The sequence below is a fragment of the Theropithecus gelada genome, chromosome 6 (assembly GCF_003255815.1).
Source record: "Theropithecus gelada isolate Dixy chromosome 6, Tgel_1.0, whole genome shotgun sequence".
Taxonomy (NCBI): domain Eukaryota; kingdom Metazoa; phylum Chordata; class Mammalia; order Primates; family Cercopithecidae; genus Theropithecus; species Theropithecus gelada.
The window spans coordinates 240,364-260,078 of record NC_037673.1 but is presented as its reverse complement, the minus strand read 5'-3'; the positions used below and the strand labels follow the sequence as shown (position 1 = coordinate 260,078).

The following is a 19,715-nucleotide window of genomic DNA, read 5'->3' as shown; positions in this document are numbered from 1 at the left end:
CTGCTCTCTGCTGTCTCCTGGGGCCCGTCTGGCTCCAGGGACAAACCCCCCACAAGCCCGAGCCTCAGGCCAGAGGGGTGGTGGGTTCCACTCCAGCCCAGCAGAGAGGCAGAAGCTGTGTGTGGGCGGGGGGCTCATTGGGGGCAGCCCCTCCCTGGGTGGCCTCTCCCACACCCTCACGTCTCCTGGTCCCTGGACCCTCACGGCCGGGAAGGCAGCAGAGAGGCCCAGTGTCCTCTGAGCCCTGCGGCCGTGAACGAGGGCAGGCTCTCGGGGCCATGCGGCCACACTCAGTTCCCTGAGGGTCCCCTGGAGCCTGGCACCTCCACATGGCCTCCATGAGGCCTGAACCCTGGGTTGAATGGCAAAGACTTGTGAAGGATGAGGCTGCATTTCAGTAAAACCTCCCCAGCGAGGGGCACCAGAGCCCACAGGCAGGTGCACCAGAGCCCACAGGCAGATGCAGGGAGGGAAGCCGGCTGGGAGCTGGGGACCACATGGACCCATGTCTTTCAGGTCCCTTGCTCCCACCGCAGCCCTGCTCATCCCCACAGTCTTCCCCCACACCCCCAACAGCCCTCCCACCTGCCCCTCCCTGGCTGTGCCCCACGGTGCTGTGTGTCCCAGCTCCAGGCCTGTCCTAGGTCGGCCCCACTTGCTCCTCCTGGGACGTCACGCCAGGTGATGGGCCCCCGTCCCTCCCTGGCATGCAGTCCCCCTGCACCCACCTGCCTCAGACGCCTTCACTGCTGGGCTGGGAACCCTGGTGTTGCAGCAGGAGGGGCTTGATTCTCTTCAGGCTGCGCTGTGCCAGCTGAGGCCCCCATCCACCCAAATACGAAGGAGAGGGCCAGGGTTGGTCTGTCTGTCTGTCTGTCTTGCTCGGATGGGATGGGCCCCCTAGGAAGACACCAGCCTTCCCTGGAGGGCGCTGGGGCCTGTGGGAGGGATGCAGGAGGCTGACCCAGGCCCCCATGCCACCAGCGCCAGCCAGACAGGCTCAGACCCCCGACTGAGCCTCTCCCCAGGGCCCTCCTTCTCTGGTGGCGGGTCCTGCAGCTGCCCCACGGCCCGGCTTGTCTTCCAGGCGACCTGAAGATTGGGCTGCTGGACTTCCTCCTCTTTGGCAGCCTCATCGCTGCTGTGGACCCGGTGGCCGTCCTGGCTGTGTTTGAGGAGGTCCACGTCAACGAGGTCCTGTTCATCATCGTCTTCGGGGAGTCGCTGCTGAATGACGCAGTCACCGTGGTGAGCAACAGAACCACTGCTCCACAGCAGCCAAGCCGTGGGAGGCCTGGGCCCCGTCTCACCCCTCATCAGTCAGTCAGCAAAGAGGGTGTGGAACTCTGTCCCCAAACTCCCCTCCCGGGGGCGTCCCGTCCCTCCACCTCCCTTCTCCCAGCTCAGAACCACAGGCGGCTTTCGCCAGGCTTCTTTGGACTTTCAGTTCCTAGGCCTGGCCTGCCCACTCCATAGCTTCAGGGTTAATGATGCCGCTGTTGAAATCCCACCCTTCTGGTCCCCAGAGCGTCTGTGACTTTGGACCCATAGTTACTGCCACCCATTCCTGAGTTCCTAAAAAATACGTGAATGACCAGGTACAGTGGCTCACGGCTGTAATCCCAGCACTGTGGGAGGCTGAGGCAGGTGGATCACCTGAGGTCAGCAGTTCGAGACCAGCCTGGCCAACATGGTGAAACCCTATCTCTACTAAAAATACAGAACTTAGCTGGGGGTGGTGGCAGGCGCCTATAATCCCAGCTACTCAGGAGGCTGAGACAGGAGAATCGCCTGAAACCAGGAGGCGGAGGTTGCAGTGAGTGGAGATCACGCCACTGCACTCCAGCCTGGGCGACACAGTGAGACTCCATCTCCAATAAAATAAATACATGCATAAGCAAACAACAAAATCCCATAGGAACCGTGTAATCTGCCAGGGCTGCCGTAACAAAGTACCACAGGTCTGGTGCCTTGGACGACATTTATTCTTGCACCGTTCCGGATCACGGTGTCAGTGAGGTGGGCTCCTGCGGAACCCTGGTCCTGGGCTTGAAGATGGTGCCTTCCTGTGTCCTCACATGGCCGTCCCTGTGTGAATGTGCCCTAATCTCCTCCTCTCACAGGGACATGGGTCTGAATGGATCAGGGTCCACCCTGGTGACCTCACTGTGCTGTACTCCCCTCTTTAACACTCATATGCCCAGGTCCTGGGGAGTTTAACGTGGGAATTTCAGGGGCACAATCTGGCCCACGACAGAGGTGAAGGGAGGGAAACAGCTGGTGCTGACGGCAGAGCACGGAGGGTGTGTGGTCCCTCGAGGAGACGGCGTTCCAGGAGCTTGCCAGGCTCTGTGGGTGGGTGGGTGGGGATGGATGGTGCCTTCACAGAGGCCCAAAGGCCACATCAGCGCTCAGCAAGGCCAGGAGAAGATTCAGGAACCCTGAGGAACACGGTTGCCACTTCACAGTGGCAATTGTGACGTTTCAAAGCCAATCCCATCAAATGGGGCCACTGCCTCCCGTAAGTGAGTCATGGGGCGACCAGAGGGGCACGTGCAGAGCAGACCTCTTAGGAACCGTCAGTGAGGCCAGCCCTGGGCCCGGCCCTGGCGCCACCGCAGCCCCCACACTGCCCCAGCCCCGCGCCGCCCCTGCCCGTCCTCCCCCAGCCCCGAGGACCCTGCAGGCACAGCCGGAAGGAAGCATGTGGTCAGTTTCCTCTCCCCTCTAAAAGTGCCTGCGGCTTCTCTAAGAAACCCGTCAGCTTCTCATGTTCCCTTAGGGTTCTGGAAAGAGGAAAGTCCTGTGGGTGTCACACACCAGATTGCAAAGATATCCTCAGGGGAATCTGGGAAGTGAGACTTAATCGCACAAGGAATACAGTGAAAGCCCTGTGTGCCCCGCAGCCCTGCAGCTCCCGTCCCTGTAGAAGTAAGAGTCTCCCCAGAGGTTGTCTTCCCTCCCAGCTGGATTTTCATTAAAAAGCCCAGCTCCGAGAAGGCCCCAGGAGACCCCGGGACCCTCATGGGCACCCCCCGCCCCAGCCTGCATTTGCAAACACAACTTACACGCCTGCCTCAGGGTCCTCTCCCACCTTGACCAGAGCCAGAGACACAGAGCTGGGCTCAGCCAGGTTCTCCCCAGGGGCCTCAGCCCACCCAGGACGGCCCCCGGCAGGTCCCACCTGCATCGTCGCTTTGCTCGACGTGGAGCCCGGGGTGTGGATAAGGTTTCCCTGCATTTTATCTCCGGGTCTTGCTGGGCTAAGGTTTAAAAACACGCGAAGACAGCAGGGGCTAGAACCAGCACAGCAGTAAAGTCACTCAAACTGAAACCCTGGGTTTGTCTCCGTAAATGAGACTCAGAATTCGAATGGCAGGTGAGCTTTGCAGCTGCCCCTGTATTGCAGAGGATAGGAAGAGGTCAGCTTTGCTCCCGAAGCTTCTAGTCTCCTCCAGAACAGTCTTTTGCCCCCTGTGTCCTGCTGGCCTCTGGGCTCTGGCCTTCTCCCCTTTGGGGGCCATTGCCCTGTGATGATTTTCCTTCCAACGGCCTCGGGTGCCGTGGGCTCCACACTCAGGCCATGTCCGGGGAGGCCCAGGCCCCGGAGAGGGGGTGGCGCTGACCAAGGACCACCCAACGCCCTGCCCGTCTCTGTCCCTGCAGGTCCTGTACAATGTGTTTGAATCTTTCGTGGCGCTGGGAGGTGACAATGTGACTGGTGTGGACTGCGTGAAAGGCATAGGTGTGTAGCCGTAGGTCGGGGGAGTGGGCGGCTGTGTCTCCTCTGGGGCCGACTCTCTTCTCTCCACGCCTGGCCCGCAGCCCATGCAGAGAAAAGCTTTGCACTCAAAGCTGCTGCACTGGGCCCTCTGTCCATGTCACGTCCCCTTCCAGAGCGATTCACACACGATTTGAAACAGTCCTGGGGGTTCCTGGGTGTTTCCCGGAACAGGGATGAGGGCAGCCAGGTCTCCCTGGGAGATACAGCCGGATGGGGCCTGGGGCCAGGCTTCCGGGGGCACAGGAGGGTCCTCTCCCCTGAGAGGTGCTGAGACCAGGCCCAGTCTCCAGGAGAGTGAGGAATCCACCCCCTTTCCCGGGCTCCCAGCACTTCCACGCAGTCACCAGGCGGCCCCTGGCAAGGAAGGGCCTGGAAGGCCAACACGGCCACAAAGGGCATCCTCTCCCCAGTGTCCTTCTTCGTGGTGAGCCTGGGGGGCACGCTGGTGGGGGTGGTCTTCGCCTTCCTGCTGTCGCTGGTGACGCGCTTCACCAAGCACGTGCGCATCATCGAGCCCGGTTTCGTGTTCGTCATCTCCTACCTGTCCTACCTGACGTCTGAGATGCTGTCGCTGTCGGCCATCCTCGCGTGAGTCCCTCCCCAACATGCGAGCTTCTCCACGCCCTCCTGGGCCCGGCGGGGCGAGCCAGCCATGGGGACCCAGGCTCGGAGGGCAGTGCCAGCCACAGGGACCCAGGCGCGGAGGGCGGTGCCAGCCACGGGGACCCAGGCTCGGAGGGCAGTGCCAGCCACGGGGACCCAGGCACGGAGGGCGGTGCCAGCCACGGGGACCTAGGTGTGGAGGGCGGTGCCAGCCACGGGGACCCAGGTGTGGAGGGCAGTGCCAGCCACGGGGACCCAGGTGCGGAGGGCAGTGCCAGCTGCGTGGACACGGGGGGTGTGCATGGCAGGAGCCCCAGGCTCCGCATCACCAAGTTCCCCATGAGCCCCAGCAAGGGGAAGTGGAAGGCCTGCCCTGCCCTCCGTCTGTCGTCTCGCCTGCTCTGCGGGTGCTCCCAAGCTGACTGGGAGTTCAGTGTGGGGCGAAGAATTTGGTTTATTTACATTTTAAAATAAGGAGTTGGCGTTTCCACTGAATTGTCCGTGGGCTGACAGCAGTACCCACCCTGAGACAGGCCAGGCGGTGAGGGACTTTGGAACCCTTTGTTGCCATCCCTGCTGGCAGGCAGCCCTGGTGCCCATATCTGCATGATGATGACAGCTGCCTGTGGCCCCGCAGAGCCGTGGGCAGGAACCCTGGCGGTCCAGCCTGGCTCGGGAGGGAGAGGCCCCCCTGTAACCAGACGACTGTGACTCTGCCTGCAGGCGCCAAGCTGTGGGGGGCTGGGCGGATGCAGGGGCCTGGGGCGCCGGGCCAGGTGGCCATGTCCTGAAGCGCGTCTGTCCCTGCAGCATCACCTTCTGTGGCATCTGCTGTCAGAAGTACGTGAAGGCCAACATCTCGGAGCAGTCAGCCACCACCGTGCGCTACACCATGAAGATGCTGGCCAGCGGTGCTGAGACCATCATCTTCATGTTCCTGGGTATCTCGGCCGTGAACCCGTTCATCTGGACCTGGAACACGGCCTTTGTGCTCCTGACGCTGGTCTTCATCTCCGTGTACCGGGCCATCGGTGAGGCGGGGCTGGGTTGCGGCCGTGGGACCACGGATGGGCCGGCACCATCTCCGGGAAGGTGCAGGCTTTCCACTGGGCCCAGTGAGATGGAGGCGCAGCCCCACACGAGGCAGAGGAGGACCAATGGTGGTGGCCTCGGGGCTGGGCTGGAAGGCTCTGGAACCCCAAGGGAAACCACTTGGTTTCCCACTGACTCACCCTGGATGTGCCTCAAGACAGGGTCAGTGGCTTGGGAGATGGAACAGGAGGCAAGACGGCCCTGCCCCCACCCAGCCCCATCCCCCAGCACCCGTGTGTGTGACGCACGGAGCGTGTGGGGGAGACGCCAGGCAGCGTGTGGCTCCGGGTGGATGGTGACAAGGGACGTGGCATGGGGACGCCGTATCTAGGGTTGCCGCTGTTCTTCGTCGGCACACGCTTGGCCACAAAGACGCTGTCCCAGACGGGCTGGGGTCCCGCAGCTGGCGGGGCGGCCGGGGAGCTGAGTGCCACCCCATCCACAGGTGTGGTCCCGCCCACAGGCGTGGTCCCGCCCACAGGCATGGTCCTGCCCACAAGCGTGGTCCTGCCCACAAGCGTGGTCCCATCCACAGGTGTGGTCCCATCCATAGGTGTGATCCCCCACAGGTGTGATCCCATCCATAGGTGTGATCCCCCACAGGTGTGATCCCATCCATAGGTGTGATCCCCCACAGGTGTGGTCCTATCCACAGGTGTGGTCCATCCACAGGTGTGATCCCCCCACAGGTGTGGTCCTGCAGACCTGGCTCCTCAACCGCTACCGCATGGTGCAGCTGGAGCCCATTGACCAGGTGGTCCTGTCCTATGGGGGTCTGCGCGGGGCCGTGGCCTTTGCCCTGGTGGTGCTTCTGGATGGAGAGAAGGTCAAGGAGAAGAACCTGTTTGTCAGCACTACCATCATCGTAGTGTTCTTCACCGTCATCTTCCAGGTGAGGCCCGGCCCAGCCAGCCCTGGGGTCTCGGCCCCGCCCGCAAGGGGCGTCTGGGCCCATCCTGCACTTCAGGACGAGCATTTCCAGGCTCCAGACCCTAATTGGGTTTTATAATTTTAGTAACTGGGAGCCGTTTTGTAGGTTTTCACGTGGCCCCACTGGGGAGGAAGCGTAATTGTCCTAAAAACATTCTTCCCGAGCCTTCGCTGGTGGATGAGGCCCCGGGTGCTGCTTCCTCCTCTGCAAAGCAGGGGCGCAGGTTGCTGGGCGCCCGGAGAGCAGGGAGGGCATCTGCGAGCCCCGGGGCAGGCAGCTCTGTGGTGCACCCAGTGGGGCCAGCAGGATGTGGGGGGCTGCCTGGCACCAGGATCACGAGACCCCGTCCTCCAGGGCCTGACCATCAAGCCCCTGGTGCAGTGGCTGAAGGTGAAGAGGAGTGAGCACCGGGAACCCCGGCTCAACGAGAAGCTGCACGGCCGCGTACGTCCGGGGCTCGGGGGATGGCGAGGGGCACCGCATATTCCTCAGGGCTGGGCCGGGAGGGGAGGGGAGGCTGCGTCTGGGGCTGGGGGATTCGTGAGTGGGGCTGGTGGGTTCCTCGGGGCTGGGCCGGGAAGGGAGGGGGGCACGTCATGTTCCCCGGTTGGCCGCCCCAATATGCTCCCATCTTTCTTCTCTTGAAAGGCTTTCGACCACATCCTCTCGGCCATCGAGGACATATCGGGACAGATAGGGCACAATTATCTCAGAGACAAGTAAGTGACTGGGACTGCCCTGGCTTCTGGGAACATCCTCCACTTGGAAGAGCCGGAAGCCACATGCTTAGCTGTCTGAGTCCAGGGTTGGTGAGGGCTCTGGTGCCCCATGAGGCCAGGTGCCAGGTGTGCCCCTAGACACACAGGTGCCCCGTGAGGCCAGGTGCCAGGTGTGCCCCCAGACACACAGGTGCCCCGTGAGGCCAGGTGCCAGGTGTGCCCCTAGACACACAGGTGCCCCGTGAGGCCAGGTGCCAGGTGTGCCCCCAGACACACAGGTGCTGCCGAAAGGAGCTGGCGGCAGCAGTCGGGGCCACCGAGCGAGGGGATGGAAGCTGAATTCCCTGTGCTCCTTCCAGGGAACAGAGACGCCCTCTCACGTGGCCCAATTAATTCCAGATTGTTAAGTTATGTAGGAAGTAAAGTCAGGAAAATAGATTATTTCCTCCAAGTCATCAATAGGGTTAGTATCAGTCAACATTTAAAACGATTTTGTCTGGCGGGGCTCAAGCCTGTAATCCCAGCACTTTGGGAGACTGGGGCAGGCAGATCACTTGAGGTCAGGAGTTGGAGAAACACCTGGCCAACATGGTGAAACCCCGTCTCTACTAAAACTACAAACATTAGCCATGGGTGGTGGCGGGTGCCTGTAGTCCCAGCTACTTAGGAGGCTGAGGCACAAGAATCACTTGATTCCGGGAGGTGGAGGCTGCGGTGAGCTGAGATTGTGCCATTGCACTCATGCCTGGTGACAGAGCGAGACTTCGTCTCAAAATAAAAAAAGATTTTGTCCATTAAGCTGAAATCACCTATGTTTTATTATAAAATACATTTGACACTTATAATAAACCCAGTAAGTAGCACATACAATTTGCCCTGGGTTCCTATTTTCTGAGTGGTCTGTGTTTGGTGGGGGTGGAGGCACAGGGAGGTGTGGCCATGTGGCTTCACGAAGCTCAGCTGCGGTTCTCTGTGGCCACAGTGACTCTGCTCCAGGTACCCAGTACCCAACTCCTTGGCCTCCCAGGGGCCATCCCAGGGGTTTCAGAAGGCAGGCCTCAGTTAGCTTTGACTTCTTGGTGTGGCTGAAACTCAACCTGCACAGGAGAGCTGCCATTGCTGCCACGGGGCCTGCCCAGGTGTGAGCACACAAGCTCACCGGGGCCCACCCTCTGCCCTGGGGGGCAGCTCTGGCGGCTGCGCCCATGTTCAAGAGTGACAGGCATCACCTCCTTGTGCCCCAAAGGTTCCTCTAGGTCCAGTCAGGCCACCATCCCTTCTGATCCGGATAACCGGCAAATACTCTTAATTCTGTTAGGCTACAAAACCTCACTCTGGTCAGCTTGGCTCCTGCAAGTCTAAGGGCTCAGGACGTCTGTCCGCCCCTGCCTTTCCTCCTGTGCAGCTGAAAAGTGCCCCCCACGTGGTTGGAGCCCCCTTGCCCGACCAGGCCTGATGCCCACCCTCTCCTGAGCCACCCTCTGGAGGAGGCGGCTGCTGGAAAGTGGAATGCAGTTTCACGTGCATCCAACGGCCTCCATCCAACAGGACAGGCGGGAGAACGGCGGATGGCCTGGGCGCGTGGCAGGGGCTGCTTCCCTCATTTTAAATGCGCCTGCAGGGTCGTTACAGCAAATAAAATTCAGGAGAGAAGTGGCCGGCCACTGTCGCCTGAGACTCACACCTGAGGTCTGTCCCTACAGGTGGTCCCACTTCGACAGAAAGTTCCTTAGCAGGGTCCTCATGAGACGGTCGGCCCAGAAGTCTCGAGACCGGATCCTGAATGTCTTCCACGAGCTGAACCTGAAGGACGCCATCAGCTACGTGGCTGAGGTAGCCGAGCCGCTTGCTCCCTCTGTCGGGTTGGGGTGCAGCAGGCTCGGGCACTGGCTATGGGCGCCACGGGGGCAATGAGGAGAGGCCCCTGCACCCGCGTCCCAAGGCCAGGCCCACCCCAGAAGTTCACAGGAGGCTGATGGGCCTTTGATGCCCTGGGAATCCCAGCTGGCTGTCACGTGGGGTAAACTGAGTCACAGAGTCCTGGTGACTGCGGTGCTGGTGGGGATGAGCGCTGAGGTTAGGTCCTAGGACCCTGAGCTCCCTTGCTTTCCCTGGAGATGGGAGTGGACGGTAAGCAGGCAGGCTATTATGGGACCTGGTCCTAACACAGTTGGGCCTGCCCCAGCACACACAGGTGCCCACAGACCCACATGCACAGGCGGAGGGGCAGCAGCAGGGCTGTCTCCCGCCGTGGCCGGCCGTGGCTCTGAGGTTGCCCCAGCATCTCCCAGTCCACTCTGAGCAGGCCTTGGTGTCCGCAGAGCCCGTCTGCTCCAGAGACCAGAGGCCAGGCGCCCCACCCAGACCCAGGGCCACTGCCGCCACTGGCTCCCGCACCTGCCTACCATGGCAGGCGGGCCTCAGCCTCCCCGGCCTGCCCTGACCTCCCCAGGGGCGCTCTGGCTGCAGGAATTGCGCAACGCAGGGCCTGGGGCACAGCTGCAGGGACTCTGCTCGCTCCCTCTGGGTCCTGCGGCTCCTCCCTAAGGACAGAGTCCTCCCTAGTGAGCTGTGGTGCCCTCGTCCAGCAGCTGGTCGGGGTAGGTGCTCTCGTGAGAGGGAAAGGCCTGTCCTGCCAAACCCTGCAGACCCTCACACAGACGGCTGGCGGGGGCCGGGAAACTCCATTCGTTCAGATAGAATGATTCTGCCTCTACTGACGTGCATTCACCCCAGATGTGCCACCCATGACTGGGGCATGGCAAGGCGCCTCCTGGCAGAGGGCATGGGGGCCTGGGGCTGTCAGGAGGGCTAGCCAGTGCAGATCAGAAAGGAGGGCCCCTGGACCAGGCTCCACACAAAGCCCCAAACCACAGGCCCGGGAATCGAGAGAAAGTTCAGATACCCTGGTCAGTAGGCGGGCCTTGAACCTCTCCCCCAACCCCACCAGCCACCATCCTTGACCCATGACCCATGACCCATGACCACGACCCTAGGCTCAGCTGCATGTGGGGAGCCCGTGGGTGCCTCCTGGTCACTCAGGAGCCTGAGTCTCCACACCTGGGGTGGCGTCCACCTGCCCGATGTCCCTCCTGGCTCTCACACAGGGCAGCTGCTCTCTCTCCCTGCGCCCCCCACCCCACAGTGTGGGGCTCGGCAGGGGCAGGGGAAGTGGTGTGGGGAACAGCCCCTCCAAAGACCCCATGTGCCCAGGTGCTCCAGCCCTCGCCTGTGCCTGCCCAGAGTGGCAGCTAGCACTGTGGCTCCCCCGACCCTCACGGCTGTCTTCACGGGGTGGCAGGAGAGGGACAGAGGGACAAAGGTCATACAGAAGACGCTGGATTTAGAAGCAAAAGAGCAGGCAGAGGGCCCTTAGAACAATGACCCTCAGAGCCCCCCAGAGTGGGCAGTGAAGTGGGGGCCACATGTTCAGTGGGAGCAGCGGCCCCCGCCCGACCCCGGGGGCTCTCCTGGGAGCATCTTGCTGCTGCAAGGCGGCACGGGTGCCCACCTGGCAAGGTCTGAGCGCAGTGAGCTGACGTTCCCTCCACACCTGTGCCCCCACTGGCCCTGGAGACCCTGACTCCAGCCACAAGCCCACCCTGCCCTGCACTCCTCCACAGCCTCACACTCTCCAGGCCCTGCCATCAGGCGGGTGGGGTCTGAGGACACACAGGCAGCCCCACTCCCGTCCTCTGGCACTCAGCTGTGCGGCTTCTGTGCCCCATCGGGCTCTGCTCCGTTCCCTCGACCTGATTCATTTCTGGAGATGAGGCCAATGGGGTTTTAGGGCCTCTGGCAGGGACAGGGGCCACTTCTGATTCCGCATATTGACAGTTTCCCCAGACACCCCCCAAGTCCTAGGCAGCTTTACCCCTTCACACTCAGACCACTGTGTCCTCCCACAAGCATTACCTCTGCCCAGTTCAGGCAGCAGTCTGGCTGTGGCCTCAGACAGATGGACAGAGGCTCAAAATCTGATCTCGTGGTTTTGGCATCTCCTCCCCTCTGCAGCTGTGAGGGGAGAACCTGGGGCTCAGGTCTCAAGGCCTTCCCTGGGCCCCGAGCTCTGGGCACTTCCCCGCTTCCCCCCAGGGCACACAACAGCAGCAGCTGCCGCAGGTCCGGGACCTAGGGCTTGGCTGCTCAGGCCACTGACCGGGCTGCTTCCTGACCATAGGGAGAGCGCCGTGGGTCCCTGGCCTTCATCCGCTCCCCCAGCACCGACAACATGGTCAACGTGGACTTCACGCCACGATCATCCACCGTGGAGGCCTCTGTCTCGTACCTCCTGTACGTGGCCACGGTCATGCAGCTTCCCTGGGGAAGAACCCCGCTGAGAGTCACAGACGGGGCTGGGGTGGCTCCTGGCCTGGGGGTGGCATGGGGGAGTGGAGGGGTGCAGAAAGAGGGGCTGGGTGTCCCCTCCAGCAAGCGCTCCCCTGTGTTATGCGGTGGCCAGACTCCCTTAGTGCTGGATGCAAGGTGAAAGGGAGGGGCAGCAGCGGACTGGGGTCCGGGCCTGACGTGTTTGCCCCCGGCCAGGAGCAGCCTGTCCTGGTCCCCATGCCACCCCTACTGCCCCTCCAGCCATGGGCTCCACAGCTCACGGCCAGTTCTCATGGGAGGTCCACTCTGCCAGGTGTGCAGATGCCAAGGTCCCCAAGTCTCACAGCCAGGGCTCTGGAGGGGGACCAGTGAGGAGGGGGATCCACCTCAGAAAGGAGGCCGGGAAGGCCTCGTGGGGAGTCAGCCTAAGCCCCAAGGGGAGAAGGGGCTGGCCAGGTGGCCAGGTGTCCCCGTGCCCCAGTCGGATGCCCGCCTTGGGAAGGAGAGGGGTGCACAGGAGACCCCACCCTGAGGGAGCCTATGTGGCTCAGCGCTGGTCCCCGTGCAGGAGAGAGAATGTCAGCGCCGTCTGCCTGGACATGCAGTCTCTGGAGCAGCGGCGGCGGAGCATCCGGGACGCAGAGGACATGGTCACGCACCACACGCTGCAGCAGTACCTGTACAAGCCGCGGCAGGAGGTGGGCCCCGCAGGCTGGGGGCTGGACGCGCCCGCAGGGACCCCTGTAGGGTGGCCTCCTCGTCCCCTCCCAGGACCATGGGGGATCCGTGCTCAGCCCCTGCGGCAGGAGGGCGGAAGTGTCTGGTGCTGGGCACAGCTGTGACCTCCGTGCCCAACCCTGCAGTACAAGCATCTGTACAGCCGGCACGAGCTCACGCCCACGGAGGACGAGAAGCAGGACCGGGAAATCTTCCACAGGACCATGCGGAAGCGCCTGGAGTCCTTCAAGTCGACCAAGCTGGGGCTCAACCAGAACAAGAAGGCAGCCAAGATGTACAAGCGGGAGCGTGCCCAGAAGCGGGTGAGGCCGGGTCACCAGGAGGCTCGAGGGGCTGGGGCCTGGAGCGGGGGCAGTCGGGCGGGTGTGGCTGTGTTGAGGTCTGTGAGCAGCTTCACGTTTGCCCCACAGAGAAACAGCAGCATCCCCAATGGGAAACTGCCCATGGAGAACCCTGTGCAGAACTTCACCATCAAAGAGAAAGGTGCGCTGGGGGCCCTGCGGGAAACGCTGGGAGCCGCCACCTCCCAGCCCCAGCCCTCCCCTATCGGGGCCCTCCCCTCTCAGGACCCTCCAGCCACCCAGGCAGGGAGGCACGGTCAGGGCCCCAGCTGCAGACCCACCCAGGATGGGGTTCCAGGGGTGCTGCCCTTGAAGTGAGGTCCCTCCTTGCCCTCCCCCAGCCCTGCGGTTTAGCCCTTCTCTCTGTGGGTCCCGACCCCCTGCACCTCTGGGCACAGAGCTGATGGACACGGCTGACCAGCTGTGAGGACAGCCCCCTAGTGACCCCAGTCCTCATCCCAGCCTGTCTCCTCCAGACTTGGAACTTTCAGACACCGAGGAGCACCCCAACTATGATGAGGAGATGAGCGGGGGAATTGAGTTCCTGGCCAGTGTCACCAAGGACACAGCATCCGACTCCCCTGCAGGTGGGGACAGGGCACAGGCGTCGTGGCCCAGGGAGGGGCAGCTCCTGCTGCCCCAGGAGGGAGCTCAGTCATTGGACCAGGGGCACTGGGACCTGGCGGGGGGGGGGGCCTCCTGTGGGTTCTCAAGGGCCCTGCCTGGCACCTCGAGTGCCTCCTCAACCAACTCGGAGGCTGCTGTCCCAGGAGACGTGGGCCGGGCAGGGAGCAGACGGGGTGTGTCTTGAGGGAAGGGAGACCTCACCTGTGCTGCCTGTGGTGTGTGGGGTCATGGATGTGGGGCAAGGGCCTGCAACCTGAAAGGCACGTGACCCTAACCTTCCCGGTGATCCTATTCCAGGTGACCTTAACCTTCCAGGGCACGCAGCAGGTGACGGCCCCCGCGAGGCCTCCCCTGCCGCCGCAGGGCTCCCAGGAGGCTTACCGGCCGCTGCCCTCTCTCCTAGGAATTGACAACCCTGTGTTTTCTCCGGATGAGGCCCTGGACCGCAGCCTCCTGGCCAGGCTGCCGCCCTGGCTGTCTCCCGGGGAGACGGTGGTCCCCTCGCAGAGGGCCCGCACGCAGATTCCCCACTCTCCCAGCACCTTCCACCGCCTGACGCCCTTCCGCCTCAGCAGCAAGTCGGTGGACTCCTTCCTGCAGGCAGACGGCCCCGAGGAGCGGCCCCCCGCCGCCCTCCCCGAGTCCACACACATGTAACGCTCCCGGGCCTCCTGCCACCTAACCCCTCTCTCCGCAGCTCCTCTCCCTCCAGGTCTCCGCCTCGCGCTCTCTCTCTCCTCCTCCCTGGACCTGAACCTGGCTCTCTCTCTCTCCAGCAGCCCCTCTTCCTCCTCTAGCGCCCTGCTGGCCGCACCTCCCTCAGGAGCCCGGACAGACCCTGGCGTCTCTGCTGCTCCCACGGAGCTGAGACCCCCAGGGCCGCCTGTGATTTCCTTTAGGTGGCTCCGAAAGCTAGTCCGCGAGTCCAACTCCTGCGCTCCCACGGAGCCGAGAGCAGGGCTAGGGGGAGCCAGACGCCCCGGGTCCCCTATCCTCCCACAGGGATACAGGGAGGGCCGGCCCCGCAGACTCGGGCTCTGCCTCCAGCTCAGAGCGCGCCACAGGGTCTGGGCTTTGTGAGCTCCCTCTGGGGGCCTGGGAGGCACCCGGGGAACGCCAGGGCGGTTTGAGATGGAGGAAGCAGGTTTCCCCCTTGGGGACCTTGACCTCCCGCGCTGCAGGGCCAGGGGCGGGACCTTCCTGCACGGAGAAGGCCGCTGTCCCGGGACCCCCGGCGGTGGGACGTGGCTGGGCCAGGGTGGGGCTTCGCTGTTGCTGCTTCCGCCTCTGTCCTGCGAACCGGGTCCTGGGAGGAGGCCCTGGCGGACGCCGAGCCCCGGGTGCGCGGCGGGAGGGGAGGCGAGAGCCGCCGGGCTTGGGGAGAGCTAAACCGCCCGGAGACGCCCCTCCCGCCCTAGCGCCCGGGCTCCGCGCGCCGCTCACGCCCTGCTCTCCCGCAGGTGACACCGGCTCCGACACGCCGCTGACCGGACGCTCGTCCCCGCGCCACGGGCCGCCAGCCGCGGCCGCCGCCGCCCCGGAGAAGCCCCTGATCCCCGCGCGGTTACAGCGGCCGCGCGCCCCGAGCCCCGTCCCGCCCGCGCCCGCGCCCACGCAGAACCCCGAGAGCGCCGCGGCCGCGCCCGCAGAGCCGCCGGAGCGCGAGCCGGGGGCGGGGCCTACACCGGGGGCGGGGCCGGGGCCGGGGCCGGAGCGCCGGGGACTGCCGAGTGCGCACGCGCGTTCGGCGGCGGCGCGCCGCGTGCACAGCCGGCGCTCGTTCCAGCGGCCCCGCGCGCGCCGCCGCCCCGCCCTGCTGAAGCTGGCGTCGCTGCCGCCCTCGTGCCACGCACCGCCGCACGCGCTGGAGCAGGAGGAGACGCCGCTGTGAAGCCGCGGGCGGGAAGGGCCCGCGCGCCGTGGCTGGCCGCTCGCGCCCTTTCCCACAGCTGCCGGGAAACCGAGGCTTGCCCAAAACGGATTTGCGTGAAACCAGCCCAAGGCTCCGGGCCCCCACCCCCGAGCCCCGCACCTCTCCCCGGGGACCGACTCAGGGACCTTCCGAGCGCCAGGACTCAGGGCCAGACCTGCAGCGGCTGCAGGCCCGGCCCCGCAAGCGGCCCTGGCCGAGCGCCATTTCCAGGCCCTCACCAGGTCTTTGAGCTGCAGGTAAAGTGGCGGGAACGTCTTCCGTCTACTCAGCGCTTGGGGATTTAGACTCCTAGAGCCAGCACCTGCCTCGTTCCCCCTCCAGGTTCCGTCCTGCCCGCGCCCCGTCTCAGGGTGGCGGCCGCGGGCACTGCCCGTCCCCCACAGACGAGGTCTCCGGCCTGACCTATCGCACCTGGCCCGGAGGTCGCCCCGGGGGCCCTGGCTGGGTGAAAGGTGGCCTGGTGGGCAGCGCTTTCCAAGAATCATGGCCGTTCCTTAAGTGGACTGTGGGGCCCAGCAGCTGCTCTGGCCCCCTTAACAAAGCAGGGCGAACCAAGGGGGCATGGAGGGGCCCAGGGCACCGTCCCCCTCACCAGGCTCAGGCCCTCCAAGGAGGACCTGCTGAGACCCCTGGGCCTGTCCTGGACCCCGGACCCTTCCCACCCCTTCCAGCATCCCAGGCCGAGGCCTTGGACAGAGCTTCTGGTCCTCTGCAGGGAGATCATCCAGCCTGAGATCTGGGAGGCGCAGTCCATTGAGTGGGCGGAGGCCGCGGGTGCTGAGCCGGGGAGGGGCTCTGAGTCCATCCATCCCTCAGAGGGCAAGTCCCACAGGGTCCACCCCACCTAAAACCTGCCTGCGCGGTGGAGGTGGGACACTCCTAAGGGCTTTTCTAAAGCCAGACTTGCAGCTCCTTGCTCAGGAAAATTAGACTATTCACGTCTTAGATCCAGTGTTGACAGTCACCAGTAAGGAGGAGTTCTTAAGAGTTTTATATTGACTGAATATTGCACATTGAGTCCCTGGTGGGAAAAGTCCACAATTTCCCATTGATAGCTTCTTACTGTTGTGAAAAAGGGAAGCCTCAGCCACACAAAAGCCTCCATGACCCCTGCTTCGGAGAAGCTCTCTACCCTAACTGCAGTCACTGGTATTTGGATCAGATCAAGTGCAGTGACTTTTGGGATTCAGTGGTCACTGTCCACACTTCGCAGCCATTTCAACCAACTCTGAGCACAAAATGCAGCCATCCTCTATGCAGCAAAGCCTGCCCGGTCAGTGACTCTGCTGGACAGATCCAAGGCCAGCCCTGGTTCCCTGCTGCAGCCACTATCCTGATGTTCACCGGAGCAGGCCGGGGCCTGGCCTTCCGGGCATGAGTGGGTGTTCCCACAGGCCCCCAGTTTGTCCCATCTGCACTGCTAGGAGGTCTCCGGGTGACCAGAGGAGCAAAGCTGCCTTCCAAGTGCCTGTCTGTGCCTGGGAGAACAAGCCAGAAGCGTCGCGTGGCCCACAGCGCAGTGCATGATTCCAGGTGCTGAACAACTCCCCTGGACCCTTGGGCCTGCATCTGACTCCTGGCTGCAGAGTCAGAAGCTGAGTCCAGGCAACAGCTTGGCCACTCCCGGTCGCTCCCCACTGGACACCCAGTTACCAAAGTCAGCAAAGAAGATGCGGTAATCACCACCTGATCTCCACATGGTGAACACAACAGTCTCACCAACACCTCCTTGACCCGTCAGTCTTCACACCCGGGGTGGGCAGGCAGGCGTTCTGTGTTTACGAGAACCGCACACAGGCTAAGCACAAACATGGAACCAGAGTTCCAATGAGAAAACCTCACTCGCAAAAGCCAGGCTGCACCCCACCAGGTGATGCAGCGCACCTGGGCCGTGGGTGCCAGGAGCCAAGTGCTAGGGACTCGTCATGATTGGGAATCCCCACGTTCCTGTCACTGCTGTCAAACAGAAGGTAAACAGTCTTATGAATGTATTTCCTTAGGAAAACTTGTAAAAACTTTTATTAGGATATCTATTTATTTAATACTGAACTTTGGCCTACTTTGTAATAGACTATAAACAAATTGAGGAAATCACTATTTCTCACTTCTGTATTTTCTCAAAAATAATTTTGTTACAGAGTCAATATACTGTGTACTATTGATTATTGTGAAAGCAAAGAATTTCATCAAAACAAAATATTTTAAATGAGTGAAAACTGTGTATGTTAATTTTGCAGCTGTAATATTAATCAAACTTTGTGTAATTCTAATCACAAAATGACGTGCCTTAAATGCCCCTCAGCTGTGGGTTGGCAGTGTCCAGACAGGGAGGGCCCATCACCAAAATCCTGAATGATTGCTAGACCAATTCTATTAAAAACATTTCAAGGCATTTTGGGTGCAAACTTTGTTTATAAATGAGAAATCATCTACCTACGAGAATTTAAGGAGCAGTCTCCTGTAGGCAGACATCACTTTGCCCAAAAATTAGCACTGACAGAGACGTGTGCATGTGTGTGTGCCCGTGTGCATGCACATGTGCATGTGTGCGTGTGTGTGCGTGTGCTGTTGCTGCCCTTCCTAGCTGGTGTGAGGAAGCCGCTGGACATGGCTGTGGAGCGACCCCTGGATCTGAGCACAGCCCCTCCGGTGCAGACAGATGTCAGAGCCCCCTGGGGAGGGTGTGAGGGAGTAGCTAAGGCATAGGCTGGGATTCGGGTGGTGGGAACAATGCTCACCCAGGCCTGAGCAGGAGGATGAGGTGCCTGAGACACTCAAGTGGCCTAGAGCAGGTGGGCCTGGGGCTGGAGAGAGGTGGGCTGAGAGTCTAGAGCTTGGATGGCTTGACCCTTCTGGGGGCTGGGGGCAACCAGGATTCCCCAGGTGGGAAGGCGATGCCTGCCAGCTTCCTCTGGACAAAAAGGAACCCCATGTGCCAGGGCCCCGCGTTTTGGGGGTGCCCTTACAGCAGCTGAGACTGCAGTCGACAGACATGGGGGCTGAGTCCATGAACAGCAGCAGAGCCTCATCGTTAAAGAGACATGGGAATCCCTCACTGAAACCTCCCGCCTGCCCCCGGGTAAGAGGAGATCAGGGAGCTGTCCTAACTTGAAAGATACCCTTTCGACCAAGGGCCAAGTGGCCTGGAGGCCGCACCCGGTGGAAGAGGCGTAGGTCCACGGTCCCGGGGATGAGCTGCAGCCACACCAGCCCTACCTGTGCATCCACTTCCCTGATGGCCACTTTGCAACCAGACGCTCCCACGCAGGCAGCAGGCACTGGCCTTCCGTTTGGGTGGCCACTGCTCTCCTACTAGGAGGTGGCCACAGGCCTCACCCCGGCGTCCTGTAGTACGTGGGGTGGAGACAACCTTCCCCTGGTATCAGGGTGGACACCCACTGCCCAGGCACCAAACACTGCCTCTGCCAGAGGCATCCCCACACCTTCCCGCACATTCTGGCTGGCATCCTGTCCCCCAAATCATGCACATTAGTGGTCCCAGAACTTGCTGTCTGGTTTCAGCTTGGCCTCCGAGGCCGAGTAGCCAAATGCTTGGTTCACTGTTATTGCAGGCACCCCTGAAGTGGATGTGACCAGTGACTAGTGACCGTGGGGCCCAGTGGTGACCCTCACACAGAAATAGAGCAAAACACCAGTGAGGGCTGCACACTCACCACCGTTCGCCCTGGACACTCATTCCAGAAGTAACAAGAATTCCCTCTCAGTGGGAAAATAAACACATTTTTCATTCTTATAAGGGGCACTCTGATGACTGTGAACACTATGAATTTTATTAATTCATATGCATTTACTGAGCACTTACTGTATGCCAGGTGCACTCAAGGCCTGCTGCTGAGCGGGAAGCTGGGTTAAGAGGCACATGGAACAGCACGCCTGCCGGATGTTCTGGGAAGAGCACCCCCTTCTGAGTCCCTGTTGCTCCTCGGTTACTTAACTCCACTTAAGTTTTGATTATTTCAAGAAAAAGTCTCATTTGTGAATTTTTCACATCTTGTGAGGATGAAATAAAAGTAAAATGTCAACTCTGCCATCTCAAAAACGTCTTGAGAGCTAACAAAGCGTGTCCTCAGGCTGGAGTACCTGCGGCCCATGGGCAGCCATGGGAGGTCCTCACACCCACCTGCACTGCACGGGGCCCATGGGCCAGACTTGCGGGGTCCTCACAGGAACAGATGGGCCCGCTGACACCCCCACCTCTCCCACCTGCGAGTCCCTGGGGCTCTGAGACAGGGATGGAGGGAACAAGGTGCTGTATACACAGGTAAGAGGAGGAATGAAGGTCAATGCCTTTCACTCACTCAACCGAATCAATACTTTTCTGAAAACTAAGAAAGCACAGGAGTCTGCCCCTTGGAACACCAGGACCCAGGGCTCCCTGCTCATCCTGGGTAATATCCCTGCTCCTTTGAGACGAAGTCTCGCTCCTTCGCCCAGGCTGGAGTGCAGTAGTGCAATCTTGGCTCACTGCAACCTCCGCCTCCAGGGTTCAAGCAATTCTCCTGCCTCAGCCTCCCAAGCAGCTGGAATTACAGGCATGCACCACCACACCTGGCCAATTTTTGTATTTTTAGTAGAGATGGGGTTTCACCATGTTGGC

General features: G+C 61.8%; 1 protein-coding gene and 1 long non-coding RNA gene across 3 annotated transcripts in view; one reads left to right on the top strand and one right to left on the bottom strand.

The window, feature by feature from the left end:
- SLC9A3 (solute carrier family 9 member A3) overlaps positions 1–17,489 on the top strand; it is a 46,727-nt gene extending 29,238 nt beyond the window's left edge. The window contains exons 3-17 of one of the 2 annotated variants that reach the window (XM_025387380.1): positions 1,088–1,248; positions 3,667–3,745; positions 4,195–4,372; positions 5,198–5,418; positions 6,169–6,371; positions 6,792–6,854; positions 7,059–7,129; positions 8,833–8,962; positions 11,310–11,422; positions 12,027–12,156; positions 12,322–12,498; positions 12,607–12,679; positions 13,014–13,124; positions 13,568–13,817; positions 14,625–17,489. In XM_025387380.1, coding sequence (XP_025243165.1) covers positions 1,088–1,248; positions 3,667–3,745; positions 4,195–4,372; positions 5,198–5,418; positions 6,169–6,371; positions 6,792–6,854; positions 7,059–7,129; positions 8,833–8,962; positions 11,310–11,422; positions 12,027–12,156; positions 12,322–12,498; positions 12,607–12,679; positions 13,014–13,124; positions 13,568–13,817; positions 14,625–14,628 — 1,964 coding nt within the window. In that variant the 3' untranslated portion in view covers positions 14,629–17,489. Of the gene's footprint in view, positions 1–1,087; positions 1,249–3,666; positions 3,746–4,194; positions 4,373–5,197; positions 5,419–6,168; positions 6,372–6,764; positions 6,855–7,058; positions 7,130–8,832; positions 8,963–11,309; positions 11,423–12,026; positions 12,157–12,321; positions 12,499–12,606; positions 12,680–13,013; positions 13,125–13,567; positions 13,818–14,624 lie in introns of both variants that reach the window. The other variant, XM_025387379.1, reaches the window with a different exon arrangement.
- LOC112625893 lies at positions 7,920–8,724 on the bottom strand. Its single transcript, XR_003119796.1, has 2 exons — positions 8,593–8,724; positions 7,920–8,448 (listed from the first exon to the last, which is right to left on the bottom strand). It is a non-coding gene; the product is annotated as an uncharacterized LOC112625893 (long non-coding RNA).
- Positions 17,490–19,715: the final 2,226 nt, after the last annotated feature.